Here is a 21752-nt window from a genome sequence, read left to right on the forward strand (position 1 = left end):
CCCCTACACCCATTCCCATCCCGTGTACCTCCTCAGACCGCAATTTTTTCCAATGCCTGAACAAACATTGGTACATCACGGATGAGGACGGTTGTGGTGAAGTTTCATAGAAATTGTGTGTGTAGGTTCTGAGATAAAAGCAAATACCTATTTTGGGGGGAAGCCCTGCCCATAGACAATGTAGACCCCGATTTTTTAAATGCCAGGAACAAACTTTGGTACAACATGGGTGATTAAAGTTGTGGTCAAGTTTCATTAGAATTGCATGTGTAGTTTCTGAGAAGAAAGCAAATACCTATTTTGGGGGGTCAAACCTTGACCCACTTTGACCCCCGGTAAACCCCCTCAGACTTCAATTTTCTTAATGCCGTGAACAACTTTCGGTACATCACGGGTGATGAAGGTTGTGGTCAAGTTTCATCGAAATAGTGTGTGTAGTTTCAGAAGAAATAGCAAATTCCTATTTTGGGGGGTCAACCCTTGACCCACTTTGACCCCCGGAAAACCCCCTTCGACCCCAATTTTTTTAATGCCGTGAACAAACTTTAGTCACAACACAACATATATAATTTGTGCTAAATTTGGTCACAATCCCATCAGCGGTTTCGGAGAAGAAGTTTCAAGTGTTTACGGACGGATGGACGGACAGACAGACAGACAGACAGACAGACAGACAGACAGACAGACTGACAGACTGACTGACTGACGACGCGCCATCACATAAGCTCCCCTGAACTTCGTTCCAGGTGAGCTAAAAATGGATGTACAACATTAACAGAATCAAAACACCTTCACAATTAAAGCTGCCTTCTTGATGACATAAAAATTAAAAACAATAAAGAGAATAAACAGAGGGCTCCTCCTGCCAGCCAAACCCTATCAGATGGTATGTGAATGTGTTATTTATCTACAACATATTACAACTTTCATGTATGATTATATGGGCCATTCTGGATGTTTATCAAAAATGAAGAGAGGGCAATGTACTCATATGCTCTTCTTTGTTCATAAGCAAATTGTAAAAAGGTTCATACAAACATGGACATAAATATTTCAGTTATGAACATAATTTTTTTTGTAAAAATGAGTTAGCAACTCTTTTATACAGTATATTAAAAACAATGAAACCGCATGTGTATTATGTCTTTGGAAGTCTCATATTCACAATTTGAAATTATCTGAGCTATATAACCACCGTGTATTATATTTGCACCTTAGCAGTAGGCAAGTTTTTGCTTCATGTACGTGCGCCGGGTTATTTTTTTTTTCAGGAGCGATTAATACAGGGATCTGGCCAATACACTGTCCAAATAAAAAGACAAGTAATCCTACCCACAATATTAATTTGCAATTGGTCATGGGCTTTGACACCAATACAAATTTTTATTACAGACCTGAGGCATCAAAAAGCTACATAGATCAAACAAACAGTTCAAATGACGCATCTCATCGAGGTTAGAGAATTTAAATTGCATCAGATGTAGCAATAAATGTGAAGTTACTCCCAGCTTCCCGTTTTTATGACAGAAGATGCCATTTGCATTTTTTGCTGTCTCCATCACTATCCCGTTTAGAATCCTGTGTGGGCACGGGCAACTTGCTAGTTTATACAATAAATGAAGGTTTTTGTACGTAACTAGCCTGAGTTTTCAAGGCTGGGTAGTGCGAGTGTATTGTGTAGAGCTCTTCCTGTTGGTAGTGGCTATTATAAGTCATAATGAAATAAAACATATCGATTCTCTGAAAGAAAACCATAGACATTGGAAATTATCATGACCATTTTAGGTGTTTGTTTGTTTTACTTCTATGCACTCCTGTACAACTGAACTCCATGTTTTTTTGGATACTTAGTCGAGGCTCGTATAAGAGCTAACACAGAAAACATATAATAAAGGGAACGGGAGACAAGAGTGGGAGACAACAACAGCCGGGAACAAGTACATCAGGAGATATGTGGAAGAGAGAGGGCTGATGCAAGGTACATAGGATAGATAAACAAGATGGACACCACAGGGGATTTCAGGAAAGAAAACAGGGAATTTGAAGGAGTTTGGGGTGGATTAATGGGGGTATAAAAGATCAAGGTTTTCGATGGGGGAAGATAAGACATGGTGGTAAACAGCTGTTTTAAAGACCTGGAGGTAGGAGTGGGATTGTAGAGAGTGTGGGAGTTTGTGCCAGAAGTGGGAAAAAAGAGGAATGAAAGAGTGAAGGTGAGCAGAGTCTTGATTTTGGCAGTTTCACCAGAAAAGGGTTACCGGTAGACCTTGTACATCGTGAAGGAATATTTGGGAGACAGAGCACAGACAGAACAGGGATGCAAAGCTGGAGTTGAGTCGGTAGAAGATAGAAAGACCGCAAACCCGCCTGTGGTGAGAGAATGAAAGTCCCTCAGAATCAGCTTAATCGTGGGAGATACCAATAATTCGAAAAGCCTTGGTTTCTACAGCATGAAGCCAAGCTAGGTGTGAGCAGGAGCACCAGCCCAGAGAGGAAAGCAGTACTTAATCAAACTATGGATGCAAGCTTTGTAAGTGGTGAGCAGCTCAGTAGTGTCAAGGAAGGACTTCGCACAATGGAGGATGCCCAGTTGGTGACTGGCTTTGGAGGCCAGCTTGGAAATGTGGCTTTCCCAGGAAAGATCATGGCAGATAGTGAGACCCAAAAGCTTGAGTGACAGAACTTCTTCGAGAGGAATGTTGAGAAAGTAGATGGGAGGGTTTTCCAGGTGCTCTTTTTGGAGAGACATAGTGAGAGTGTGAGATCTGTCAGGATTGAAAGACATGTTCCACTTGTTTGACCAGTCTGTGATTTTGTCCAGGTCTGCAGAGAGTGAGGAGGCTGCAGACTGCCGATCTGAGGGATGAGGTATGGAGCGGCAGAGAGTGGAGTCATCAGCAAAGAGATGGAGAGGATTTACCAGAGAGTCAGAGAGATCATTGATGAAGTCCAGAAAAAGCACAAGGCCCAGAACACTGCCTTGGGGAACTCCAGCCTGGATAGGAAGAGGAGATGACAGACTTCAATTCAGGGCCACACGTTGTATACGACAGGAGAGGAAGTCCACGAGCCATGCATGGAGATTTCCATGGATACCATAAGTCATAAGAGGAGAGTTTGGTGAGCAGAGCGGGGTGCCAGACCATATTTCGAAGGCATGAGATATGTCAAGGGAGACAGCTCTGATTTCCTGTTTGGCATTGAATGCCTCTTCCACTGTTGAGACAGCAGAAGCAGTATGTCCAGTAGGGTGGTGCTCAAAATAATTTTTTTTTAAATATTTACTGGGACATGGCTTTATGTTGTTCCTTTTGTTCCAAAATGAAAAGACACCAAATATGAAAGCAATCTGATTTTATTTAGGGGTGCCACATCAGCCTTCAAACTAAAGGTGTCTACAAAACTTTTCTATATATGGATCGAAAGCAAAACCAGAAGTTTGTTTTATGAAAATACACCCTCCACTCACTTTCTTTGTATTCTAGCAAACACAAGTTACAATAGCTGCACAAATAGCACTATATTGCTATGAAAACTCAAATTCAATGATAACAATCCAAATGTTCAGTTCATAAAATGAAGAGACACCATATCACATAATATTAAAAAACCCAAATATAATGAGAAATGTAACTCCTATTTCTGGGCCTGTTTCACCACTGTTGCCTTCTTGGCATCGGGGTACATCTTCCTGTGAGCAGCAACAACTTGGAGCAGAGCTTGCTTTTGCTCTTCATCCTTTGTAAGGAGCTTATTGTAGTCTTGTATCAATGCGACACCCCTTTCTGCCCTGTCGTTCACCACAACTAAGCCACTGGCGGCTTTCTTTGCTTCCTGAAAGCTGGTTTCTTGCTCCCATGAACCAGGATCCTTATCCATCCAATCAGTTGGGGTCCCTAGGATGCTGAAGAAATGCTTGGTGTGTTTTGTTATGAGGCCAGCGATTGACAGGGCGGTTCCTCGTTTGATAGCTGGTCTCTTTGGAGAGGGGTTTTCACCGTCATTTTTCAATGCTTCAATCATATTGATCTTGCTTTCTTTGTCAATTCTGGTGTCAAAGAATGCAAATGCCACTAGTACTGGGCTCATGTACCACGTGTGGCGGCCAAGTGCCTTCAAGGCTGCCTGAGCCATCTTCTGATTGATTTGTTCAAACTTTTCCAACTTCTTGAAGAGGTTAATGTCATTCAGGGGAGCCTCAATAGCTTGTGGAGCCCGAAACCAAGCCTGTACATACACAAGGCAGACAAAAATGTTGAAGGCTCAGAGTTCTCTCGCCTCTCGAAGTGTCAAGTGGAACTCTGACCGAAACATGAACACCTGCAGTGAATATAGTGCTTTTGCCATCCATCTGGCTCTGTGCATTGCTCCTGGAGCCATGATCCGGATTCCACGAGGTGGGATTCCTCCCATGTAGATGACAGTCAGTTCTAGGAGTTCACGATAATCATCTCGTGGCTGCTGATCTTTCAAACACACAAGAACGTTTTTGCTTCCAACACAGTGTCTACAGATCCCATTGAAGCCTTCCTCTCTGAGAATTGATCGTGAAGAAACTTCCTGTCCTCGGGGTTGGTGATTATGGCCTCCGAATCTGCATGCCTAAGATCAAACGTCTTCTCCAAGGAGGCCTTGAAGGATGCTTCCTTTTTCTCTTGGATCGCACCACCCCGCTTTGCACCTTTTTGGAGGCTCCTCCATTCTTCATATAGCCTCTCCAAACGATGGATGCAGTGCTGCTTCGTCGTTGTAGGTAGGTGAGCTTTTTCCCAGAACTTCACAACCTCTTCAATGGTGAGGGTTGCACTCTCCCGGGCAGTGCGATTCTCCTTCTTCAGGTGATGGAAAAACAGGACAAGAGATTGATGCACAGTCGGGAGCTTGGCACCTTTGATGGCATCTCCAGAAGTGGACTCAATGAGATACACATTATCCTGAGCCCGAGTTTTCAATGAAACACTGGTACTAGCACATGCCATATCTGAAAAATAAGCAAGAATGTGGGTAAAATCCTGTTAATTCTTACTCCACAGGGTCACTCTCTACAAAAGAGCCACAGTCAATAAGTTAGGCCGACATATTACACACTAAAAAAGCGTACCCCTGACCCCGGGATCCTGTACAAAACATGCATGAAAATTGCCCAGATAGTGATCATAGGAAGTCTCAAAACTGTATGTATAATATATTGTATATATATATAATGTATAATGTGTATTTATGTATATTTATTATTTAATGTATATTTACTATATATTTATTTTTAATATTATATTTAATGTATATATATAATAATGTATTGATTTTGTGTATATACAGCCCAAAAAATGGGAATTCCTATTTTTGCATGGGGGAAAATTCATCACGGATGTGGCACCCCTAAATATTATTGGATTCCATTCACATTTGGTGTGGTTTCCTTTGACACCAAAAGGAACAAAAATAGACCATGTCCTGGAGAAAATCTGCATTTTGCTTTTTTGAAGCCCACCCTAATTGTCCAGAGTAGAGTGACCTGGTCTGAATCCAAATTGATGATCCGAGATCAAACTATTGGAGAAGAGGAAGGATTTAATATCAGAAGCGATGATGAATTCCATGACATCGCTGATGAATGGGAGCAGGCTGATTGGTCTGTCGTTCAAAGGATCTGTTTTTGCACCTTTTTGTGTAAAGCGGTAATGTTGGCTGATTTCCAAGAAGATGACAGATGACCTTCAGCAAAGGAGAGGGTGAAGAGAACAGAGAGAGGATGTGATGGAGCAGTAGAGCAGAGAAGTTTTTTAGAACCCATAGGCTCATGCTGTCTGGTCCAGTTGCAGAATCAGAGTTGAGGTTTGACAGAAACTTCTCCACCTCGTCAGGAGAGAAAGACACAGACTCTAGGAGCAGCTGCGTACGATTGGGTGAGGTGGGTACAGAGAGAGATGGGTTCGGGACACAATATCTTGAGGCCAACACTGAGTTGAGGCATTCAGCTTTTTCACGGGCAGTGTCAGCTGTGTAGCCATTTGAGGTAAGGGAGGGGATGGAGGGGGAACAAACGCCAGAAACAGATTTGACCAGATGACACCAGGATTTAGAGGAGGGAGACAGGTTTGAGAGTTCAGTCTTGAGATTAGAGAGATATTGTTTCCTGGCTCTCCTGAGGATAGACACACTTGCTCTGAGCTTTGTGGAAGGAACTGAGATTACCTTCAGTTGGATTTGCCTGAAGGCTTCAGCGTACCATGGGCGGGAGAAAGGGTATGACAACTGAAGACAAGATGGAATAAATCTGTGCATGAGAGAGAGCAATTTTCTTTGGAAGAATTCCCAAGATGAGTTGATATCAGAGACAGTCGAGATGAGAGACCAGTTGAGATGTTTGATGGCTGCTTGAAGTCTCTGCAGCACTTCACAAATCTAGGCTTTATGGGAGAATGGCCAGACGGAAGCCACTCCTGAGAAAAAGGCACATGACAGCAAGCCTGGAGTTTGCAAAAAGGCAGGCGAAAGACTCAGAGCATGCGGCAAAATATTGTGTGGTCTGATAAGACGGAAATTTAACTATTTTGACTGAATGCAAAGTGCTATGTCTGGCAGAAACCGAGTGAAGCTCACCACCCATCTAACACTATCCCTACCATGAAGCGTGGTGGTGGCAGCATCATGCTATGGGATGCTTTTCAGTAGCAGGACTGGGAGCCCCGAGGATAGAGAGAACAATGAATGGAGCCAAATACAAGCAAATCCTTGAGGAAAACCTGCTTCCGAGTGCAAAAGACCTTAGATTGTCGTGATGATTTACATTCCAACAGGACAATGACCCCCAAGCATACAGCTAAAGCAACACTGGAATGGCTTTAGAACAAGAATGTGAAAATCCTCGAGAGGCCCATCCAAAGCCCAGACTTGAATCCCATTGAGAATCTGTGGAAAGACTTGAAGATTGCCTTTCACCGACACTCCCCATCCAACTTGACAGAGCTTGAGCAAATCTGCAAGGAAGAATGGGAGAAACTCCCCAAATCCAGATGTACAAAGCTGATAATGAAATCCAAGAAGACTGGAAGCTATAATCGTTGCCAAAGTCGCTTCTACGAAGTATTGACTCAGGTAGTTGAATGCTTATGTAAATTAGATATTTCTGTCTGTCATTTTTAATTATTTGTAAAAATTTCTAAAACAAAAAATTCCACTTTGGCATTATGGGGTACTATGTGTAGATCAGTGACAAAAAAAGTCTCAATTGAATCTATTTTTAATTCAGGTTGTAACAACAAAATGTGAAAAAGTCAAGGGGTGTGAATACTTTCTGAATTCTAAAAAAAAAAAAAACCGCCTTTAGAGGCCATTTTTCCCCGCAAGCGGGGGTTGGCCTTTTTCGGCCAACCGTGGTTGTTGTTGTTTTTTGATCCCCTTTTTGAAGCAATGTTTTACGGCCGGATGCCCTTCCTGCCGCCAGCCCTTTTTGTCGCCTTTTTACGACAAACAGGGAATTACCAGTGAACTGGTACTCTACCTATAGCCTTTCTGAATAAATAAATAAATTAAAAAACCACCTTTAGAGGCCATTTTTCCCCGCAAAGCGGGGGTTGGCCTTTTCGGGGACCGTGGTTGTTGTTGTTTTTTGGTCCCCTTTTTGAAGCAATGTTTTACGGCCGGATGCCCTTCCTGACGCCAACCCTTTTTGCCACCTTTAACGACAAACAGGGAATTACCAGTGAACTGGTACTCAATTTTACCAGTTTCTGAATGCACTGTATATATATAACGCGCGCACACACACATGCATGCACACAAGCAATTGCAAAACCCCTTCTCCAGCTGCCAGGGAGTTTGGGCTAAAAATAACAAAAGGACATAAATGGTATTTTAACCTTGGATCACCGAAACATGAATATGTCATCAGGTGAAAAGGAAAACAAGCCAATATTAGCTCGTCTTGGAAATAAAAGTAATTTTCTGTGTGTCTGTGTGTGTGTCCGTCCGTCCATCTGTCTGTGAGTGAAACCAAACACGCCCAAACGACTGAGTTGGCTCAGTCTCCACCTGGTGAGGGTTACCGGTTACCGGTTACAGACCTTGTAAACTGGCAGTGTGGCCCACAGAACCTTTGCTACCAAACTTGACAAACACAACAAATTGGAACTCATTTTTGTACATCGACTCTTTACAGTAGTGGCCAAAAATAATGGACCCTTGCACCTTTTTTCAAATAACTCACAATTTTCTCAAAAAAGAAGTTGAAATTGACAAAAGTATTTTGTCTCCACAATTCTTTATTTCACTGTTAATATTACAGAACCTTTGTTTATGATTCAGAACTTAATATATCCTTTTAAATCAGAATTGAAAAGAAATGGCATTGACAAAATTATTGATACCCTAGACTTAATATTTGGTATCACAGCCTTTGGACAAAATAACTGCAGTCAAACGCTACCTATAGCCATGAATGAGCTTCCTACACCTCTCTACCGGCAGTTTAACCCACTCTTCTTATGCAAACAGCCCCAGTTCTCCCAGATTTGAAGGGAGCCTTCTCCCAACTGCTGTTTTCAGATCTCCCCACAGGTGTTCAATGGGATTTAGATCTGGACTCATTGCTGGCCACTTCAGAACAGGCCAGCATTTTGTCTTGAACCATTCCTGGGTGCTTTTTGAAGTGTGTTTGGGGTCATTGTCCTACTGCATGAGCCATGACCCTCGACGAAGACCAAGCTTTCTGACACTGGGTTGAACATTGCGCTCCAAAATACCTTGGTAATCTCCTGATTTCATGATGCCATGCACACATTCCAGGCACCCAGTGCCAGAGGCAGCGCAGCAACCCCAAAACATCACTGAACCTCCTCCATGTTTGACTTGTAGGGAAGGTTTTCTTTTCTTTGAGGATTCATTTTGTTTTCTGTAAACATAGAGCTTATGTGCTTCAACAAAATGCTCTAATTTGGTCTCATCTGTCCACAGGACATTCTCTCAGAAGGATTTTGGTGTGTTCAGGTGCGTTTTGGCAAACTCCAGTCAGGCTTTCTTATGTCTCTCTCAGCAGTGGGGTCATCCGGAGTCTCCTACCATAGAACCCCCTTTCATGGAGTTGGCGACTGATGGTGCGAGTTGAAACTGTCGTACCTTGTGTCTGAAAGTCAGCTTGAATCTGTTTGGCAGTTGATTGAGGTGCTTTCTCCACCATTCGAACAATCCTTTGCTGCAATCTTCGATCAAGTTTTCTCTTGCGGCCCACGTCCAGGTAGATTGGCTACAGTGCCATGGACCTTAAACTTCCTGGTAACATTCCGTGCGATGGACACAGGAACATCAAGGTATCTGGAGATGGACTTGTAGCCTTGAGATTGTCCATGCTTGGCTACAATCTTGTGTCTGACCTCCTCAGACAATTCTCTGGTTTTCTTTCTTTTCTCCATGCTCATTGCGGTACACACAGTGACACAAAACAGCAGAATGACTCCTTTTCTCCATTCAAACTGGTTGAATAAGTGATTTTTATATTGCAGGCACCTGAAACTCTTCACAGGTGAGTTCAATTCCACACTCACTCAATTATTTCTAACTTCGAAAAGGTGCCAATAATATTGTCCAGGCCATTTTAGGATTCCTGTGTGGAATAAGGAAAGATTCAGTAATTTATTCAGCTTTTTTTGTTTTGTTGTGTTTTGTTTGTTCCACTGCAAACCAAAGAAATACATGTAGATACCAAAATATATTTTTTATTCCAACAATTTTCTGGAATAAATGGTGCATTATTTGAAAAAAGTGCAAGGGTGCCAATATTTTTGGCCACGACTGTAGTTTGTTTATTTATGACCATGGCTATTGATGACATTGCTAAATTAAATTTTTAATTATATTGTGCTTGTTTGTGGCTGTGGCTATAGTGGGGTGGCTTAGCCCAAATATTCAAAAGAATTGTGCATTTTGTGATACAAGCACCAAATTTGGCACAAATGTACATTAATATGTTGCGAACATTTTCAGATATTGGGCCACTTGAAATTCTCTCTTTATGTCCGCCATATTGGATTTCAAAATGGCCGCCACTTGAAATCTACATTTGCTATTATCTCTGGACGTAATGCAGCTATTGACTTGATTCTGGTATCTAAATGTATGTTTTTGGGGGCAAGGAATCCAATGGTACCAATTTCAACTTAATATTATCTATCACAGTCTGTTATATAATTTTATTTGGAAATTATCTAGGCAAATATTGGATTCAACACAATACTTTGAAAAGAATGTCTTAGTTCTGTAAATATAAATAAATAAATAAACTATACTAAATCACTAGTAACAACTCAGACAAGCTCATATATACTGGCAGTCTAAAATATAAATTCATATCCCATTAGGAAACAAAGTGACCCATTCATTTGTGTTTTTCATATGCATATTTTATGTAACATTACATTCATATTGTCAATAAATACCAAACATGCATAATCCCCTTTTCCTAGACCCTTTAAGCCATCTTTTGTGTTTCTAGAGTACAGAAATTTCTTGTATAGGCTTCCATCTGTCTTGTTTCCTTAACAATGCACTGTAGCATGTCTTTAACAATGTTTACAAACATGACTCCACTACATGTCTTTAATCACAGCCCTGACCCAAATAAAAGAGTAGAGAGGCTGCATGTGTGTTGACCCACATCAACTGTGTTCTTTGTGTGTGGCTGTGTTTAAATCACCTTGTGACTCCACATAAATGAGTTAATTACATACAATCTGGGCTCAGCTAGACAACATTGTGTGGTCAGCAATGAAGACGAGAGTCTGAATTACATGTATGCAAAAGACCTTGTGAACCAGTGAAGCAAATACACGGGTAAGCATGAATTAAATCTAGGGCATGATATAATTTCCATGATGTTTACCTCTACACTCAATGGTGGAAGGAGGTAATGTTTTGATCCCAGCTTGTCTGTATGTCTGTTTGTCTGTTAGTCCACAAAATTCCAGACAAAGCTTGTAGTAGTGGTAGTTGTAGTGGTAGTGGTGATAACAGAAATTGTTATATAGAACTGAACTTATATTATTATTATATGCAGAAAATAACTTCATTTCTATATGCCCTGCAGTGGACAGGTTAATTGGTTTATGCACTGAAGGGGTCACCCTGGTGTGCACTGCTGTGTTCTGCCTCACTGAGTTGTTCAGGTATGATGTACTCAGCACAAGCTTACCTGATACACATGTGTGCTGGCTAAAACCACTTGTCTGGTGGGCACGACAGAGGCAGGTTGTCTAATAGCCAACCTGGTCTTACTTTTTTGGGGTTTATCTGAAATTCTTACTATAAGGCTTTAAATTAGAAATGTTTTATATAAAGTAGTATTTTGAGTGAAGTGTGTATTCCACACTGACAGTTTTGACATGTTCTGAATTTAACACGAAGGCTGTAATTAACAGAACGGGGTATGTCTGGAAAATGTACTGTCCAACCTAATAAGAGTTTAGACTGATTTATATTTAAATCTTGGCTGTGTAAATATTGTAAGAATTTATGAATTCAAATGTTTTGTAAATATTCAATACATTTGGGAATATTTTTTAACTAAAGAATCTCATGTGATTTTATTTCTCTTCTTGCCTCCGGTATGGGTGAAAATTTAATTCCGGCATAATCTCACAAAACTAATTCCCTAAGTCTGCCAAGCTAAATGCTCTACGATATAGAGGAATTATCCTCCTCTCCATTAGTATGGCGGAGGAAACCCCTCTATTATATATATAACAAAATGTTAACATTATATCATTGTATCGTTGCAGATTCAGAAGACAGTTCCACCATGTCCAAGAGCTTCAGACTAGCTGATGTTGAGCGAACTTCACCATCAACATCACAGCACCTCACCACAACTGACTGGAAGTTATGCCTTATATGTCAAGAGGACAAGACGGAGACACTGACCAAACCTGACCAATCAAAGAGAAAAGACATTGGGAGTGGGTACAGTTCACTCGCAGAGAACTTGGTCAAATTCAGTGAACTTGGAGAGCTTCCAGGATCATTTCACCTGGAAAGACTCGATGATGGTCATGGCATTGAAGCTGCGATGGTTGCACACGGTGCAAAATATCATCAGACATGCAGGCTCCAGTACAACAACACCAAACTGCAGAGAGCACAAAAGAGAGCACTCAAGAAAGAATGTGAGAGCGATGAGGAACAAGCTGCATGCAAACGCACCAGGTTACATTCACGCTCATCGAGTACAGAGAAGAAGGTCCCAGAAAATTGTTTCTTCTGTGAACAACCTGCTGGGGCTGACAGTCTTTGGAAAGCTGCAACATTCCAAATGGACAAACGGGTGCGTGCCTGTGCAACCCTTCTTGGTGATACAGAACTGCTGGGCCGTCTCAGTGGTGGGGACATGATAGCGTTGGACGCCCAGTATCACCCACGGTGCTTGATAGGACTTTACAATCGCACAAGAAAGGCCCAGTCAACAGGATCACAGGACACAAAACAAGAGCGAGCAATGTCGGCAGTTGTCTTCGCTGAACTCGTCCTCTACATTGAAGAAACCAGACAAGATGAGGAGACGGCACCAGTATTCAGATTGGCTGACCTTGTCCAGCTCTATCAGTCCAGAATGGAACAGCTAGGAGTCCAGCTCGACACGAGAGTCCACTCCACACGACTGAAACAGAGACTGTTGGCTCAGTTTCCTGACATGCGGGCACACACCAAGGGGAGAGACATCCTGATGGCATTTGAAGAAGATGTCGGTGCTGCTCTTGCCAAAGCCTGCGAGCTGGACAGTGATAGTGATGCAGTCCATCTTGCCCATGCTGCACAGATTGTTCGCCGTCACATGTTTGGAGAAGCCAAGCCCTTCACAGGATTCCCTGAAGTATGTCAAGAAGAATCTGTGCCACCGTTGCTGCTTGCCCTAGTCAGTATGATCCTAGAGGGACCCAGCATCAAGGAACAGATGGCAGACACTAACCCTGCAGCAATTGCCACAGCTCAGATACTGAAGTTCAACAGCATCAAACACAAGCGAACACGTGGCACCAGGGGGAGGTAGGAGGACACCATGCAATACTCATCCGGACTGTAGACACCGATGTTGTGGTGCTGGCAGTGTCCCTGGCACAGGAGTTGCAACCAGAAGACAAACTGTGGCTGGCATTCGGAACAGGCCAGAGTTTCCGATACCTAGCAGCACACGAAATAGCAGCTGGATTGGGACGAGAGAAGGCTCGTGCACTGCCAATGTTCCACGCTCTAACTGGATGCGACACTGTGTATAGTTTTCATAGACATGGCAAGAACACTGCGTGGGCAGTCTGGACGGTACTGCCAGAACTCACTGAGGCGCTGCTGCTGCTGTCCTCTGCACCTCGTGACATACCAGACGATGCAATGCGCATCATCGAGAGGTTCGTGATCCTGTTGTATGATCGAACCAGCAAATGCACAGACATTGACAAGGCCAGGAGGAAACTCTTCGCAAGGAAGAACAATGTGCAGCTCATCCCTCCAACGAAGGCAGCTCTGGAGGAACATGTCAAGAGGGCAGTGTATCAAGGTGGACATGTGTGGGGTCAGATACTGCTGCCAGCACCAGAGCTCCCTCCACCAACCAACTGGGGTTGGTCAAGGACTGGAGAAGCACAGTACACACCTTACTGGACCAGGCTAACTGAGGCAGCTCACAGCTGCATTGAGCTGGTTTCTTGCAAGTGCAAGAAAGGGTGTGTGAGGCGCTGCAAGTGCAAAAAGGCTGCCCTTCAGTGCACAGCCCTCTGTGTGTGTGAAGGGGACTGCACATGACGATGAGTCAACAACATACATGTACTTGTGGCAATGCTGAACTTGTTAACATGACACTGTTTATGTACACGTATCTTCAGTACCGGTATATACCTAGCCTCAGATACCAGTACACCTAGCCTCAAATACTAGACCATGTAGCATGTCAGTATTATACCTAAGACATTTACAGAACTAAGACATTCTTTTCAAAGTATTGTGTTGAATCCAATATTTGCCTAGATAATTTCCAAATAAAATTATATAACAGACTGTGATAGATAATATTAAGTTGAAATTGGTACCATTGGATTCCTTGCCCCCAAAAACATACATTTAGATACCAGAATCAAGTCAATAGCTGCATTACGTCCAGAGATAATAGCAAATGTAGATTTCAAGTGGCGGCCATTTTGAAATCCAATATGGCGGACATAAAGAGAGAATTTCAAGTGGCCCAATATCTGAAAATGTTCGCAACATATTAATGTACATTTGTGCCAAATTTGGTGCTTGTATCACAAAATGCACAACAGGTTTGCTATGCTGCTACACTACTACGATGTCACCCGTTTCCACCCCTTCCACCTCAAGTTTCCGTGAGGTGAAGATCCGGATCCAGATACTAGAATTTATGTGATTCTTCACCATTGAGTGATGGGGCCAAAAACGATATATAATGTCAGCATAATTATCTCAAAAAGTTGTGGATGGATTATGACAAAACTAGGTGGATGAGTTGAGTAGGCTACAAGAACAAGCTGATACGATTTTGGTTCAAGTCTGATCCAGATCCAGCCTATCGGTGGGATACAAAACGTAAACTGTTCATCGTGGTGGAGGTATGCACTCTACCGAGGGCCTTTCTTGTTTCTTACGTTTTGCCAGCAGATAGCTAATGCAAAAAGATGCCTCTGTGCTAACCTTGACTTTAGCCACAGGTTTTGAAAAGAGTGACTGTTGAGCTTTCACAATTCCCTTTAATTCCTAAACTTTCTTCGTTCAAATCGCGCTGTTTAAAGAAACGTTTTCTTGAAATTTTGCATTCGTCGTCTTGTGATGTTGCTACAAATTTTCTCTTTTACTCATGACTACACTCTGGTGACAAATGAGACAGATGCTTTCGTCTTTGATATTCACAAAAAGAAATTCCCTTTCCCATTCCTGGTGGAAATTGTCGGTTTTTGCCTCCCTGCACGACCCTGGTTCCTCGCTCGTCATTTTGGCTTTAGGAAATTAATCTTGGAAAGAAGAAAAAATGAAAATGAAATTCACAGTTTATTCCATGCTTCGGCTTTTCGACAACAAGCAATGAGCAACTGACAACTGTATGGTGGCCGAGGAGGTACAGTGACTCAGTCATAGATGGATTATTGGTTCGTTTAAATGCAAAATAATTTCCGATTGGCTTGTGTGCCGATGTTTAGCTTTTTTAACTCTCGAGCAGCTTGCATTTGCGACCCACAGCTGCCACAGTTTTAAAAACAACCACTGTACAAAAGCTCGGCGTTTACCACTCTTCTGTTTTAAAAATAAAATATATATATATTAAAACTTAAATGCATTTTTTATTTTTTTTAAATCGACGTTTCAAGACTGGGATCGATCTGAAGATCAGGATCAACTGGTTGGAGACCACCGGTTTAGAGGATATATAGCATAGATGAATCCCATGGAGGGGAAGGGGTTGGGGGTAGGGAGTGGGTAGCTCCCAAAAAAAGACTTAAGCTTGTATGTTTAACAGACATACAAAAATAGACACCTTTAGTAAAAACTGCAGTAAATCACTTGGCGTACTTACTGCTCTTTGAGGTCAGAAAATTGTTTTTCCAGGTCGGACATCTCACTCAAACACTCAGTTCGACGTCTTTCGTAATCTTCATCATTCATGTCTGAAATAACCATGCATCATAATCAGTTTGGCGAGGTCCGTCATAGGTGTCGCGGGGGGGGGGTGGATGGCGGCATGCATGTCGGGTGGAGGGCGGCACGCGTGTCGGGGGGAGGGCGGCACGCGTGTCGGGGGGAGGGCGGAACGCGTGTCGGGGGGAGGGCGGAACGCGTGTCGGGGGGGAGGGCGGAACGCGTGTCGGGGGGGAGGGCGGAACGCGTGTCGGGGGGGAGGGCGGAACGCGTGTCGGGGGGGAGGGCGGAACGCGTGTCGGGGGGGAGGGCGGAACGCGTGTCGGGGGGGAGGGCGGAACGCGTGTCGGGGGGGAGGGCGGAACGCGTGTCGGGGGGAGGGCGGAACGCGTGTCGGGGGGAGGGCGGAACGCGTGTCGGGGAAAGGGCGGCACGTGTGTCGGGGGGAGGGCAGAACGCGTGTCGGGGGGAGGGCGGAACGCGTGTCGGGGGGAGGGCGGAACGCGTGTCGGGGAAAGGGCGGCACGTGTGTCGGGGGGAGGGCAGAACGCGTGTCGGGGGGAGGGCGGAACGCGTGTCGGGGGAGGGCGGCACGTGTGTCGGGGGGAGGGCGGCACACGTGTCGGGGGGAGGGCGGCACGCGTGTCGGGGGGGGGGGGGCGGAACGCGTGTCGGGGGGGAGGGCGGCACGCGCGTCGGGGGGAGGGCGGCACACGTGTCGGGGGAGGGCGGAACGTGTGTCGGGGGAGGGCGGCGCGCGTGTCGGGGGAAGGGCTGCACGCGTGTCGGGGGGGGCACGCGTGTCGGGGGGCACGCGTGTTGGGGGGGGGCACGCGTGTCGGGGGGGCACGCGTGTCGGGGGCGGCACGCGTGTCGGGGCGGCACGCGTGTCAGGGGGCGGCACGCGTGTCGGGGGGGGCGGCACGCGTGTCGGGGGAGGGCGGCACGCGTGTCGGGGGAGGGCGGCGCGCGTGTCGGGGGAGGGCGGCGCGCGTGTCGGGGGAGGGCGGCGCGCGTGTCGGGGGAGGGCGGCGCGCGTGTCGGGGGAGGGTGGCGCGCGTGTCGGGGGAGGGCGGCACGCGTGTCGGGGGAGGGCGGCACGCATGTCGGGGGAGGGCGGCACGCGTGTCGGGGGAGGGCGGCACGCGTGTCGGGGGAGGGCGGCACGCGTGTCGGGGGAGGACGGCACGCGTGTCGGGGGAGGACGGCACGCGTGTCGGGGGAGGGCGGCACGCGTGTCGGGGGAGGGCGGCACGCGTGTCGGGGGAGGGCGGCACGCGTGTCGGGGGGAGGGCGGCAAGCGTGTCGGGGGAGGGGGGAGGTGGTAAGCATGTTAGGGGCAACAGGGAAGCATGCCAGGTGGGGGCGGGGAAGTGTGGCCACGGGGGGAGTGTGTCCGGGGTGGAGAGGGGGGGGGGTTGAGAGGAAAGCGTGCAGGAGGCCGAGAAGTGTCAGTGAGGGGAGGGGTAGCATGTTTGGGGGGGGGGGTTCTGGGGGAGAGAGCATGTCCGGGGAGGGGCAGCGTGTTTGTGGGGGGCGAGCATGTCTAGTGGGAGGAAAGCATATCAAGGGAGTGGGGAAGCAGTTTAAGGAGGGGGGGGAGGGCGTGTTGCAGGAGCAAGTTGGCGGTTGGGGGGAAGGGGGCAAGGGGAAGCGTCTCGGGTGGAGAAGCGTGTCCGGGGGTGGGCGGGGGAGGGAGTTGGGGGTGGGGTTGTGGGGTTGGGGGCGTGGGGTGGGAGGGGTTGGGGGCGTGGGGTGGGAGGGGTTGGGGGCGTGTTGAGGTTGGGGTGTGGGGGGTTGGGCGGGGGGGGTTGGGGGTGTGGGGTGTTGGAGTGGGAGGGGGGTTGGGGGTTGGAGTGGGAGGGGGGTTGGGGGGAGGAGGTACACACGCAGGTAGCAGAAGCAGAACGCAACAGAAGGAAAATGTTTTTCTGAATCATACATAACAGCAACACAATGCAGGATCAAAGTTAAATAAATACAATATACAGCATTGCAATTCAACATGATATCTCTCATAGCACAACTGGGGAGTAAACAAATCATTGGAACTGCACAAGTATTGACTATTGTAGCTCGGTGGATTGCAGGGATGAGGTGATAACATGTGGGATTACCAGAACTTTCCTCCTCCTCCTCTTCCTCCTCCTCTTCGTCATCTTCCTCTGAAGCAGAGGTGCTTCCCGTCTCTTCGTCCGAACTCTCCTCGTTACCCGGAGACTCCTGATCCATCTCTCCCTCAACGTTGTTTGGCGCGTTGTTGTTGCTGCTTCCGCCGCCTCCTTCTCCTCCGCTGCTGATGTTATTGAGATGATCGTTATTACTGCTGTTGGCGCTCGAAACAACCACTCCACAACTATTGTTGTTGCTGTTACCGCTACTGTTGCTGCTGCTGCTGCTGTTGTTGTTGTTATTGTTGTTGTTGTTTAAGGCGCTTTCTCCATCTGTTTTGTCGAGATGCTGGGGCTGGCCCGGCATGCTGTTATTCACGCTTCCTCTTCTTTTTCTTCGCCACTTTCGTACTTCTTTCTTCTTGATCCACCGTTGTGTTTTTACTTCAATTAACCTATAACAATCTTCAAATTGCATTAATTGAGGATATTAAAAAAAAATTACATGTTGTACAGTAAGTTGCCAAGATAGAGAAGACGACGAGGGAAAACTGTTTCATGTTCATCACCGTGTGAAACATTGTCAGGGAATGCATCGATTCGGGACTCCGTATTGTTGCAGCAACATTGAAAAAAAAAATCTGTTTGTAAGTGACGTGACGTGAATGTAACAGGTTAAGGAAATATATACGATTTTTTCTATCCACGATTACTTCGCCATGGCTGTTTTGCACTGTACAAAAGGCTAGATCCTGTTGGACATCATATTGAATTACATAATAATGATTTCATTATAATGGATCCATTGTATCTCTTTCATAACATGGATAAATAATCTTGAAGTTAAGAATATTTAAGAAATACACTTTTTCATTCGAGTGCAGCACATGGTTGCGGGGTAGCTGTTATGTAATGTTGTTCCTGCTCCATGTCCACGGTACACAGAATTTCATGTCCGCGGTACAACACACAGCAACACAATAAATTTCGTCCTACCCTTCCTCCCTCCCATCCACTCTCTGCCGCTCCATATCTCAACCCTCAGATCGGCAGGCAGCAGACTCTGCACTCTCTGCAGACCTGGACAATATCACAAACTGGTCAAACAAGTGGAACATGTCTTTCAATCCTGACAAATCTCACACTCTCACTTTGTCTCTCCAAAAAAACCATTTGGACAACCCTCCCATCTTCTTTCTCAACAATTCTCCTGAAGAAGTTCTGTCACTCAAGCTTTTGGGCCTCACTATCAGCCATGATCCTTCCTGGGAAAACCACATTTCCAAGCTGGCCTCCAAAGTCAGTCACCGACTGGGCATCCTCCGTCGTGCAGAGTCCTTCCTTGGCACCTCTGAGCTCCTCACCTCACCATATACAAAGCTTTCATCCGCAGCTTGATTGAATACTGCTCTCCCCTCTGGGCTGGTGCTCCTGCCTCACACCTAGCTCGGCTTCACGCTGTGGAAACCAAAGCTTTCAGAATCATTGGAATCTCCCGCAATGAAGCTGATTCTGAGCGCCTTTCACTCGCTCACCGCAGGCAGGTTGGTGGTCTTTCTGTCTTCCACCGACTCCTCTCCGGCCTAGCTCCCCCAGCTCTGTCTGTGCTGTGTCCCCCAAATATTCCTGCAGGACGCACAATAATTGCTTTGGTTTCAACAGCGTGAAGACGAGCTCGGTGTGATGCAGGAGCACCAGCCCAGAGGGGGGAACAGTATTCCATTGAGCTGCGAATGAAAGCCTTGTATGTGGAGAGGAGCTCAGGTGTGCCAAGGAAGGACTTCGCACGACGGAGGATGCCCAGTCGGCGAATGGCTTTGGAGGCCAGCTTGGAAATGTGGTTTTCCCAAGAAAGATCATGGCAGATAGTGAGACCCAAAAGCTTGAGCGACAGAACTTCTTGGAGAGGATTGTTGAGAAAGTAGATGGGAGGGTTTTCCAGTCGGTCCTTTCGGAGAGACATAGTAAGAGTGTGAGATTTGTCAGGATTGAAAGACATGTTCCACTTGTTTGACCAGTCTGTGATTTTGTCCAGGTCTGCAGAGAGTGAGGAGGCTGCAGACTGCCGATCTGAGGGATGAGGAATGGAGTGGCAGAGAGTGGAGTCATCAGCAAAGAGACAGAGAGGATTTTCCAGAGAGTCGGAGAGATCTGTATATATATACTGTATATACATGTATATATATATATATATTGTTGCGGTTTTGAGAACCCACACAGGTAACATTGTTGTGGAAAACCATTCAGGTCCGCACAACTTTAGTCCAACGGTTTGGTTTAATTGCATTTAGATCATCACATCATTCCTGTAAGTAGAAATACACAATAAGCATACGATGCGACATCTCATAAAGCCATTCATATCAGTCAATGCAAGCAAGCTAGTTATTCTATAAAGGCGTACCATAAACGAGGCTACAGATGTAACATGTCACAAGGGAGAAGTCTCGGAGCACTGACACAGCAACGGGTCTTATAGTCACGCCCCTAGCGGTGACAACAATGACAGCGAGCAGCGAGCATCCCCACCCGGGTTCAGTACGGATACGATTTCACTACATTCACCCCCCCCCCCCCCCCCCCGTCAGAATTATACGGCCGCGTGGCTAAAAGCGAGTGAGCGTCAGCATGAATAGGGCGCGGAGTATCAGTCGGCCCAACCGTAGCGGGCCGGGCGGCGAATTTCTCTGCCAGCACGCGTTCGAAACTCCCCGGGTACGGCGTCTCGTAACCCTGTATCCCCGGTGTCAGAGGCGTCAACAGGGTCGGGTGATGAAGGGGGTAACGCCAAGTCGTCGGACCCGGGCAGTCTCGACGGGGGGAGGGTCGGTGGACTGTCGGCGATGGGAGCGTCGGGAGAGGCCATAGTCTCATAGATGGGTTCGACCGGTTCGTCCGATTCCCTACTAAGGTCGTCGACCCCGCAAGGGGCAAGATGACGAACGGAGACAGTAGTCTCACGACCATCAGACGTCATCACACGAGCATGCTCAGGATTAGCCTGGAGAATCTGCACTTTGTCCACAAGGGGGTCGTACTTGCTCGCGCGAACCGCCCGTTTAAGGTAGGCCGGCCCGGGCCCAGCGAGCCAACTGGGCAAAGACCGTATACACCCCGAGCTCCTGGGGTGGTGGAAAAGTCGCTCGTGGGGAGTTTGGTTAGTTGCCGTACTCAGGAGTGCCCGGATTGAGTTCAACGCCGCAGGTAGCGACCAAGCCCATTTATCGAGGCCCCGGCCGTGGGTCCGGAGATGGAGCATGACGGCCCTCCAGATAATCCCGTTGAAGCGTTCGATCTGCCCATTAGCCTGGGGTCTGTACGGCGTGGTGTAACTAGACGCAATGTTGTTTTGGAGCAGATAGCCGCGCACCTCCTGAGACAAGAAGACTGCACCCCGGTCGGTATGGACATAGGCCGGGTAACCGAACATTGAGAACAAGTTCTGTAAGCATCGCATCACCGTGGCAGCAGTCATGTCCGCGCACATATAAGCAAAGGGGAATCGTGAGTACTCATCAACGATAGTGAGCAGCTAGCGAGAGCCGCTCGACACCGGCAAAGGGCCCTTGAAATCCATCGCCAAGCGTTCCCACGGGCGTGTAGCCTTCACCAGAGTCCCCATAGGAGGGTTATAGAAACGCGGTTTGATTTCCGCGCAGATAGCGCAGTCGCGACAGATACGGCGGATATCGTCAATCGAGTAAGGGAGATTCCCACTCCGCACGAAATGAGCGAAACGCGTTACGCCGGGATGGCCCGCAGTAGCATGCAGCACCCGTAGGCCCTCCAACGAGGTGATACCAGCACATGTAGTCGGGCGTGATAAGGCATCGGCGGCCTGGTTATCCTTCCCTGGGCGATATTTGATGGTGTAACAGAAGTCGGCGAGTTCGATACGCCAGCAAGTGATTTTCTCGTTCTTAATGCGCTGGGCGTGTAAGGTGTCGTACATGAACGCAACGCTTTGCTGGTCCGTGATGATTTGGAAGCTCCGCCCGAGTAGGTACGGGCGCC

The 21752-nt window shown here is 46.6% G+C and overlaps 1 protein-coding gene across 1 annotated transcript in view; it reads right to left on the bottom strand.

The window, feature by feature from the left end:
- Positions 1-18236, bottom strand: part of LOC137431637 (breast cancer metastasis-suppressor 1-like protein) — a 110056-nt gene extending 91820 nt beyond the window's left edge. Inside the window, exons 1-2 of the mRNA XM_068123185.2 lie at positions 17745-18236; positions 15566-15656 (exon numbers count right to left, since the gene is read on the bottom strand). Of these exons, the coding sequence (XP_067979286.2) occupies positions 15566-15656; positions 17745-18216 (563 nt within the window). The 5' untranslated portion in view covers positions 18217-18236. The remainder of the gene's footprint in view (positions 1-15565; positions 15657-17744) is intronic.
- Between the last annotated feature and the right edge of the window lie 3516 nt (positions 18237-21752).

Source organism: Myxine glutinosa, chromosome 1 (assembly GCF_964187855.1).
Source record: "Myxine glutinosa chromosome 1, kmMyxGlut1.1, whole genome shotgun sequence".
Lineage (NCBI taxonomy): Eukaryota > Metazoa > Chordata > Myxini > Myxiniformes > Myxinidae > Myxine > Myxine glutinosa.